Source organism: Guillardia theta (genome assembly GCF_000315625.1).
Source record: "Guillardia theta CCMP2712 unplaced genomic scaffold GUITHscaffold_164, whole genome shotgun sequence".
NCBI classification, from domain to species: Eukaryota; class Cryptophyceae; order Pyrenomonadales; family Geminigeraceae; genus Guillardia; species Guillardia theta.
In genome coordinates, this window is record NW_005434512.1 from 100,719 (window position 1) to 109,951 (window position 9,233).

Consider the following 9,233-nt stretch of genomic DNA (forward strand, 5'->3'; position numbering starts at 1 on the left):
CAGTGCAAGAGCGCCTCCAGCGTCAGCTGCATAGTGAGGCGCTGATAGGTGGCGGCGCGTTTGCGAGCCAAGACCTCAGCAGCAGGGCCGTCATCAGGCAGCAGGGCCGTCATCATCGGAGGCTAGCGAGGAGGACTACCTCGAGCGTTTGGTCGGCACTTCGTTCCTGATGATGGACCTGCTGCTGAGGTCTGGGCTCGCAAACGCGCCGCCACCTATCAGCGCCTCACCATGCAGCTGACGCTGGAGGCGCTCTTGTCTGGTGCGACTCCGGCGAGGCGGGCGGAAGGCATGACGCCCTTGCGGGCGCAAGCACTTCTCGAGCCAGAGGACAGCTCCTCCTCGGACTTTGTCGAGTCGCCCGAGGAGGAGTCTTCGCCGGAGGTCTCCGACTCCGATGGGGGACACCCGACGACCGGCGCGGAGCTGGCGAGGCGTCTCCGTCCCTCACTGTGACGTCGTCGGGTGCCTCCGGAGAGCCTCTCGACACCACTGGGGTGCTTGCTGCTGGTCCGAGCTCGCCTGCTTCCTCCCCGGCATCGGTCGGGTCACGCCGGTCCTTGGGCATTGCCCGGCGCGGCGTCGCCGCCGTCACGGGCGGTGTTGGTTTCGGCTACCGCTGACTCGGAGGCTAGCGAGGAGGACTACCTCGAGCGGTACCGTGACGGTGTTCATGTCGTCCGCGGCCGCCAGCTTTGTGGCGGCAGCGGACGTCTCGACTGACAGTGGTCAGTCGGCTGCCTTGCTTGACCCTTAGGCTGCTTGTCTGCGCGGCCTGCCAGCAGTGCTGGTTCTTTTCGGGCTTGTGTTTTGTGTGTGATTGTGCAGCTTCTCGCTGTGCGCTGTGTGCCAGGAGGTTTAGCTTGTTCCTGCTTTGTTTTGCTTGAGGCACTTTTTACCTTCTGCCAGTAAATCCGTCTAGCCTGCTGCAACGGCTTCATTAGGATTTACTGGCAGAACGGCTACCAGTCCTACGGGTCCGGGTTCGGCTCCCAGTTCGTCTGCGGCGCCTTCCCCACGGGGTCGTACCCCATCGCCCGCATGCGCAGGAACGTCAAGGGCTACTACGAGATCGGACCCGCAAGGACCCCGTCAAGGTCTCCGCCATCTCCATGGAGATCTTCCAGCAGAACTTCGCATCGACAGGATCACCATGGAAGCAGCGTCGCCGTCCGATCAGGGCCAGTCGATGGTCGACCAGTGGCCCCAGGCTGCCGGGAGCAGGCCGCGGGCAGCCGCGTGAGACTCAGGGCCGGAGTCCGGCGACGACATCGGGAGTCCAGCGATCTGGGGTCACTGAGGCCCGGCCTCTCGCGCTTGACTCTGTGAGGCTCAAGTCGCCCAAAGAAGGAATGTGAAACTTAGTAAATCTAGTAGGGACTCTCATTACTCAGTAGGGACAATTTGGCTAGCAACGAAGGCCCCCCCACGGTAAAGAGCAGGTACTCAACCGGTGGGGAAGGGACGGGCGGCGGCCGGCTGGCCCGGCCGGGGGGAGCACTCAGGCACAAGTTGCTCTCAGAGTCTTGTCACCGTCCGCCACGGTCCGAGGCTCGCTGGTGCTGCCGCTAGTAGTCGGACTGACTCGGACCACCCGGACGGGCGACTGAGGCAGTTTACTGACTGGATTAGAAAGAAGGTGAATGACTAGTACCTGATTGTCACCACGTCCCCTGAACGATTTACACGTCCCTCTGTCACATCCCCTTAACTTGAAGCCACGTCCCCTTACTTTTCTTTTATATTGTTTTACGAGGGGGACAGGGGGACATGACTTGGTATCACCGTAGTAAAGAGGGGTCGTAAGACAGGGGGATGTGACCGGCCGCAAGTTTACTATAAAGGTGCGCGCGTTGCGAGGAGGAGCAGGAGGAGCGAGCTGGACGCTGATGATGCTCGAGGGCAGCAGAAATCAAGTCACTCTTGTACGCGTGGATGAAACTCCTGATGTCTCCGAGGGCTCTCGCATTGATCGTTCAAGCAACTTGAACGATCATTCTCATTCTCTCTCTGTGCAGGAACTGTTCGAGCCCGATGTGCAGAAGAGGGTCCCACAGCTTCACTTGATGCAGGAGGCCACTGAGTTGTCAGGGCAGAAGCTGGGACCTTGCTTCGTCACCCTCAGCAATGTCACCCTTGATGGTACCGCGGAGGTTTCACGGGAGCAATATCAGACGGTTGGATCAGCCTTGAAGTCAATGTTCGCTTCCATGCTGCTGCAGGAAGACAAGACTTGCAAGAAGACTCTTCTCCATGGGGTCACGACTGCATTCGCTCCCGGGAGAATATGCCTCGTCCTTGGGCCCCCACAGGCGGGCAAGACGACGCTGCTGAAGCACATCGCCTCGCGCCTCGACAGCGACATCGACGTAAAGGGAGACACGCTCTTCAATGGTGTGAACCCCAGCCGCGACCTGCTGCCTCGTATCGTGTCTTACACGCCTCAGATCGACAACCACACGCCTGTCCTCACCGTCCGTCAAACTCTCAACTTCGCCTTCGATTGCACCATGGCATCGTTTGCTGGTCGACTTGCGCAGCAGGGCGGGTTGAAGCAATCGCATGACCAGAAAGGAAAGTTTGACATGCGCAACAAGGTCAATGTGCTCCTCACGTACTGTGGGCTCGAGGGTTGTCAAGACACGGTGGTGGGCGATGGAGTGCTGCGAGGGATCTCTGGTGGAGAGAAGCGGAGGCTGACGATCGCGGAGCAGCTGATCGGGGTGCCGATGGTTCACTGCATGGATGAGATCACGACTGGACTTGATTCGGCAGCAGCCACTGACATCGTTCGATCCCTCACAAACGCTTGTCATTCCTTCAACAACACAACCATCGTCTCCCTCCTTCAACCCCCACCCGATGTCGTTCTCCTCTTCGACGAGGTGCTTGTGCTCGGAGGGGGAGGGTGTGTCGTCTACCATGGGCCAGTAGGCGCAGCTTTGACTTACTTCTGTGAGGAGATAGGATTTCTCTGCCCCCCTGGTCTTCCTCTTGCTGACTTTCTCGTTCGCGTCTGCGGTGAAGAAGCGTCGGAGCTCTGGCCCTCCCGGCACTGCAAGCCTCCTTCGTGCGAGGAGATGTCGGAGCGATGGAAGCGGTCGGAGATGTTTCGCCAGCACGTGCTTCCTCGCTTCCGTCAGGCTGCTGCGGTAGGAGAAGACGCGGCCACCAACCCCGTCAACCGCTTCCCGTGGAACGAGCCGTTCGCCTCCTCCTCTCTCAACCTCCTCAAGGCTTGCACGAAGCGGTCTGCGACGGTTCTGTTGAAGGACATGACGCTAGTGCGAGGGCTTCTCATGCAGCGACTGATGCAGTCAGTGATAGTGGGGACCATCTTCTGGCAGACGAACAAGGATGCGCTCAAGATTCCCATGCTCTTCCTCCTCACCTCCCTCATGTCCATGAGCAACATGTACGTGGTCGACAACACTGTGACCAGGCGTTCCATCTTCTACAAGCACCGAGACTCTGGTTTCTACCCCACGTGGATTTACGTCCTCGCCGAGTCGCTGGCGGAGTTTCCGTTGCAGGTGCTTGAAGTGATGATCGTGTCTCTCATCTGCTTCTTCTTCGTTGGCTTCTACCGGTCGACATTTGTTGTCTTTCTCTTCGCCCTCCTCCTCATCTCCCTCGCCTTCACTTCCGTCTTCAAGGCCATCGCCGCCAACGTCCGCGCGGCTTCAGGGGCTCAAGGGCTCGCCATCTCCTTCGCCGCTTTTTCAATGTGCTTCTCGGGCTACATAATCACGCACGACCACATCCCCGGCTACTTCGTCTGGATCTATTGGCTCGTCCCCACCCCCTGGATCCTCCGCGTCCTCACCGTCAACGAGTTCTCCTCCCCCGGCCCTGACGGCCGCTACGACCAGCTGGTCCCTCAGCCCGGGTCCTCTCCCAAGCGACTGGGCAGCGTTTACCTGCAGTCGTTCGCGATCCAAGACGAGGAGTACTGGGTGGCGGCTGGCTTCATCTACCTCGCCGTCCTCATCCTCGTCTGCCAGTTCCTCTACGCACTGGGGCTTCAACATCGACGCCTGGACTATGAACGTCCTGTGATGGTGATGGCGCGGAAGAGCAGAGGGATGAAAAGAGGAGAGGCGAAGCTGGACCCTCGTATGCAAGCCATGTTCGTGAGCACCTCAGCGTCTCAAGTCACCGATCGAGCCCTCCAGCTCCTCGCCTCCGTCTCTCCGCAGCCTCCGTCGGTCACCATCGCCCTCAAGCAGCTCTCGTATACTGTCGAGGTGGCGGCGCCGGCAGACTCCGGGCAGAAGAAGATGGAGAAGCGACTGATCAACGAGGTAGAGGCGCGCGTGTCCTGGCAGGTCTGACGTGAGGGGCAGGTGGAGGCCTTGTTTGCTCCCGGCAGCGTCACTGCCCTCATGGGCTCGTCTGGTGCGGGCAAGACGACGCTCATGGACGTCATCGCCGGAAGGAAGACAGCTGGACGAGTCTCCGGCGACATCCTCGTCAACGGCCACAAGCTCGAGAGCACAAGCTTCGCTCGCATCAGCGGGTATGTGGAACAAACAGACATCCATCTCCCTACGCAGACGGTGAGAGTTTACAGCTGTCGCGAACCTTACTGCAGCTGTCGCGTACCTTACTGCTCTTGCTTCTGCTCTCCTTCCTGTCCACTCCTCCCTGATTCCTTCTCTTCTCTTCCTCTTTGAACTCTTCTTCCCTTCTCCTCCTTCCTCTTCTTCCTCCCTCCTCGTCTTGATTCTGCTGCAGGTGCTCGAGGCCCTGCGCTTTTCAGCTCAGCATCGTTTGCCGCGAGAAATGGCGCGACAAGACAAGGACAAGGTGGTGGAGGCTGTGGTCGATCTCGTCGAGCTTCGCCCCCTGCTGGACATGACGATCGGAGGAAGTGCTAGCGGCCTCTCCCTGGAGCAGAAGAAGCGAGTGACGATCGGGGTAGAGATGGTGGCGAACCCCAGCATCCTCTTCCTCGACGAGCCCACGTCCGGCCTCGACGTTCGAGCAGCACGAGTGGTCATGACGGTCTTGCGTCGCATCGCGAGGAGCGGGAGGACGATTCTGTGCACGGTCCACCAGCCGTCGCAGGAGATCTTTTCCATGTTCGACCACCTGCTGCTGCTCAAGAAAGGCGGATGGGTCGTCTACAACGGGGACTTGGGGCCAGCAGTGGAGGGGGATGAGCAGGAACGCTTCACTGCGAGAACCATGATTGACTACTTTCAAGCTGCCTCCTCCTCCATGTACCGGGACGGCAGCAACCCAGCTGAGTACATGCTAGAGGTGATCGGAGCTGGGCTGGTGCAGGGGGAGGAGACGGTTGACTTCGTGCGCTTGTACGAGAGATCAGAGCAGGCGAGGAGGCTGCAAGAGACGATCGCCAGCCTGAGGGAGGGCGACAAGATCAAGTTCGCCTCCACCTTCGCCCTCAGCCTCCCCCAGCAACTTCGACTCTCAGTCGCTCGCTGGTTGCAGTGCTACTGGCGCGATGTGGGCTACAGCTTGAATCGTCTGCTCACAGTCGTGGGCATCTCCTTCCTCTTCTCTCTCAATGTCGTCGGCATGGATCTGAGCAGCGTCAGCAGTCAGTCCTCCCTGCAGTCCCTCAACGGAGTTGTCTTCGCCGGCCTCTTCTTCACCTCTGCCGTCCAGACCCTCATGAGCCTCCACGTCATCGGCAGCAGTCGCCTCGTCCTCAACCGCGAGCTCTCTTCCGCCATGTACGCTCCCTTCTCCTTCATCGCCGGCGTCACCGTCGCTGAGATCCCCTACCTCCTCCTCGTCGTCGCCATCCACATGCTCGTCTTCTACCCAATCGTCGGCCTGTGGAGCTCAGCTGGGGATGTCGTCGTGTACGCGGTGACGCTCTTCCTCTTCGCCACCACCTTCTGCTTCTGGGGGCAGATGCTCGCCGCTATTCTCCCTAGCACTCAGACGGCTTCGCTGGTGGCAGGGCCGACGGTGGGGATCATGGTTCTCTTCTGCGGCTTCTTCATGCCTGTCTCCGTCATCCCCTGGCCCTGGAAGCTCTTCTACTACGTCTTCCCAGCTCGCTACGGCCTCAAGGCTGCCATGCCTCCTCAGTTCTACTGCAGCAGCAGCTGCGTGGCGGAGCGGCAGGGGCGCGAGCGGTTCAGTTGCGACAGCATGAGGATGCGGAACGTGAGCTCGTTGGCTGAGATGCCGTGGGGAGGGGAGGGACCTGGTTGCAGCCTCCTCTTCGACAGCACGCGGCAGGTGACGCAGAGCAAGGGAGGCGCGTGGGTGGAGGCGAACTTGGGGGCAGCAGGAGAAGTGCACAGGATGACGGTGTGGGACTACTGGAGCATCACGACAGAGTCGAACACGGATGACGTACCTCTCTTCGTCTTGTACCTCGCGCTCTACGTCATCGGCTTCCGCTTCATCACCTTCCTCGCCCTCAAGTACCTCAGGCATGTCAAGCGATGAGCAGAGAAGTAGACAAGACAAGGCGACAAGATAAGGAGTGAAAAGAAGATGAGGAGTGAAAATAAGATAAGGAGTGACGATAAGATGAGGAGTGACGATAAGATAAAATATGATAGAAAGCTTCGTCATCTTTAGAACAAAAGTCTCCTCCTCTGTCTCGAGCTCTTCCCGCCTCCTCCTCGCTTATCTTGCTTCCAAGCAGCTCTCAGGCACGTCGGAGGTGACGGTAGCGACGCGCTTGGACAGCAGCTGGTCGTCTTCGGCTACCCCAGGAAAGACGTCAAGGAATTCGATGAGGAGGCGGTGGCTCCCTCGCTTCACTGCCGGCAGCAGGAACTCTTCCTGCACGTCCTCCTCCCCCGTCTTCATCACGAACTCACGCGCCTCGTACGTCATCGTCCCCTGCTGGTTGTAGAGCTGCAGCCGGATGGCGTAGGAGCAGCCACGAGAGGCGCCGACCACAGACACGAGGATGGGCCAGGAGCTGCAGGAGGTGAGGGGAGGGACGGCTGCTGTGCGGATCGTGACTAGCGCATCCTCGGGGTGACGTCGCTCGCCATGAATCTTTCGCATGCCGTCCAGGTCTCCCCCCCCTCCTCCTCCTCTCCGCAGATCCTCCATTATGATCTCTCCCCGCCACCTTGCCACGGTGCGCTTGCTCCCTCCTCCCTCGTCATCCGCTACTTCGCCTCCTCTTAGCGTCGCCTTGAGCATGTAGACCCCTCGCGGGCTGGGCGGCAAGCTGATGAAGTGGGACACTCCCTCGCCCTCCTTCTCCTCTACCCTCAGAGTCTCTCGTCGAGCGAGGAGGAACGTTCCTCTCCCCGCCACCTCCACCTCCAGCTCATAGGCCTCCCCCGCCACCAGCCCGAAGACTCGAAGCTCCAGAGTCTCCTCCTCCTCCTCCTGGTAGAACTTCCTGTACAGCGAGATCCCCGCGCTGCTTGCGTTCCCTTGGCTTCTCTTGGACGACCTCGCGTAGCTCGCGCTCTCGATGAGCGTCAGCGAGGAGGAGGAGGAGAAGACGCGAGGACCCTCGGCGTCGAGGAAGAAGACGAGCAGCCACACCGAGTAGACGCCTGCGGGCAAGGGAGGCGCATGGAAGCTGAACCAGCGTCTGCCGGTGGCGTTGGTGCTGGAGGCGTGCTGATCCTGCAGGTGGAGGAGAGCAAGGGAGGCATCGCGTATGCTCAGCTGCACGTCCAGCTGGTCGAGTCTGCGCGTCGCCTGCTGGTCGTGCTCGAGCTCAACGCCGGCCTGCACGAGGAAGCCTTCCTGCGCCTGGAGCCCCTCGGGAGCCTTCCACCAGCTCCTCGACTCGCAGGAGCCCCGGCAGAGGTCGAGAACCGCAGAGACGAGGAAAGTCTCCGTGCCGTTGAGGAGGAGGCAGCGCGACTGCCCGATGCCGAGCAGGAGGCAGAGGACAAGGAGCAGACGAGGAAAGCGACGAGCCATGCCGGTCTTCTGCTACGCGAGCATGTCACCTGCACTCTCAACGTTAGCCGCCCTCCCCTCCTCCCCCTTCCCGTCAAAAATGTCTGCCTCCATCCCTCTCGCTCTCCCTCCCTCTCTCTCTCCCTCTCTCTCTCGCTCTCGCTCTCCCTCCCCCTCTCCCTCTCCCTCTCCCTCTCCCTCTCCCTCTCCCTCTCCCTCTCCCTCTCCCTCCCTCTCCCCCCCCCTCCCCTCGCAGTCATTTTTTCGAGTGCCAAGCATGAGGGGTTTGTGCTTGGCCTCCGCAGGGTTGGCGGGACGAGTGACGGCGATGGCGACACTGATGAGCGGAGGAGGAGGACTGCAGGGAGGAGGTGGGACAAGCAAGGTAGAAGGAGGGGAGGAGAGAGAGAGAGAGAGGAGGGGCTGAGAAGTGAGGGCGGGGAGGGAGATGAGGGGAGGGCGGGTAGAAGAAGACGAGGGAGGAGGGAGGGAAGGAGGGAGGGGTGGGAGGAAGAGAAGGGAAGGAGACAGGGAAGGAGAAGGGAAGGAGAGATGAAGAAGAGGGGAAGCAGAGAAGAGAAGCGAGGGGGGAGGGGGACGGAGGAGCGGCTTCGTCTCAGCGTGTGTCAGGCTATTCGGCTTGAGAGCTTCTGCAAGAGGCAATGGCAGGAGGGATACAAGGGGCTGGTCATCCGCATGCCGCAAGAGGAACTCGAGCAGTGGGTTAACGAGCTGTAGGGAGAGAGAGGGAGGAGGACAAGGTTGACTGAGCTGCAGGTTCGCCGCTGACCCCTCGGCACTGAGAGAGGGCTATGCTCCTTTCTGCAAGCACCTGTATGCCGGCAGAGCTTGCTTTCTCCTCTCACTCCTCGCAGGTTCGTCCCCTGCTTCCTCCCCGGGGCCAAAGCAGAGGCTGTGCCCATCACCGACGACAACCGCCACCTCCTCCGCAGCGAGTACCAAGCTCGCACAGCTGACGAGCTGCCGGTAGAGCCCGAGGGCTGATGGGGCGAGGAGACTGAGGGAGAGCGGGAGGAAAGGCGAGAAGACAGAGGAGGGAGAGGGGCGGAAGATGTGGATGTAGATGCAGCAGCTGTAGATGTAGAAGTTGTAGATGTGAATGTAGGGAGTAGATGTACACTAGTTACACTCGTCTGCACTAGTTGTGATGATGTTCAGGTGCTTGTGCGCTGGTTCCCTCAAAAGGCAGTGGAGGCGCCTGACGCCACGTTTCTCGACCTGATCCTCTACTCGCGCGAGCAGATCATCAAAGAGACAGAGGTCACTCCTGCTGCTGCTGGGAAAGATCTGACGAGACACAGGCAATGGGGAAAGACGTGAAGGAGGCGATGGATGACGCTCCTTGG

The 9,233-nt window shown here is 60.3% G+C and overlaps 3 protein-coding genes across 3 annotated transcripts; 2 read left to right on the plus strand and 1 right to left on the minus strand.

Annotated features, from left to right (window-relative positions):
• Window positions 1-1,889: 1,889 nt before the first annotated feature.
• GUITHDRAFT_119941 (hypothetical protein) lies at window positions 1,890-6,432 on the plus strand (the record flags this gene model as incomplete). Its single annotated transcript, XM_005820819.1, has 3 exons — window positions 1,890-4,304; window positions 4,347-4,559; window positions 4,738-6,432. The coding sequence occupies 3 exons, from the start codon at window positions 1,890-1,892 to the stop codon at window positions 6,430-6,432; spliced, it is 4,323 nt and encodes a 1,440-aa protein (XP_005820876.1).
• A 183-nt stretch (window positions 6,433-6,615) lies between these two features.
• Window positions 6,616-7,887, minus strand: GUITHDRAFT_119942 (hypothetical protein; the record flags this gene model as incomplete). The annotated part of the gene is made up of 1 exon (XM_005820820.1): window positions 6,616-7,887. One exon carries the CDS (start codon window positions 7,885-7,887, stop codon window positions 6,616-6,618), a length of 1,272 nt encoding a protein of 423 aa, XP_005820877.1.
• A 778-nt stretch (window positions 7,888-8,665) lies between these two features.
• On the plus strand, window positions 8,666-9,207 carry GUITHDRAFT_81017 (hypothetical protein; the record flags this gene model as incomplete). Its single annotated transcript, XM_005820821.1, has 3 exons — window positions 8,666-8,700; window positions 8,742-8,853; window positions 9,046-9,207. Coding segments are annotated over 3 exons (309 nt in total), but the record flags the coding sequence as incomplete, so codon positions are not given.
• Between the last annotated feature and the right edge of the window lie 26 nt (window positions 9,208-9,233).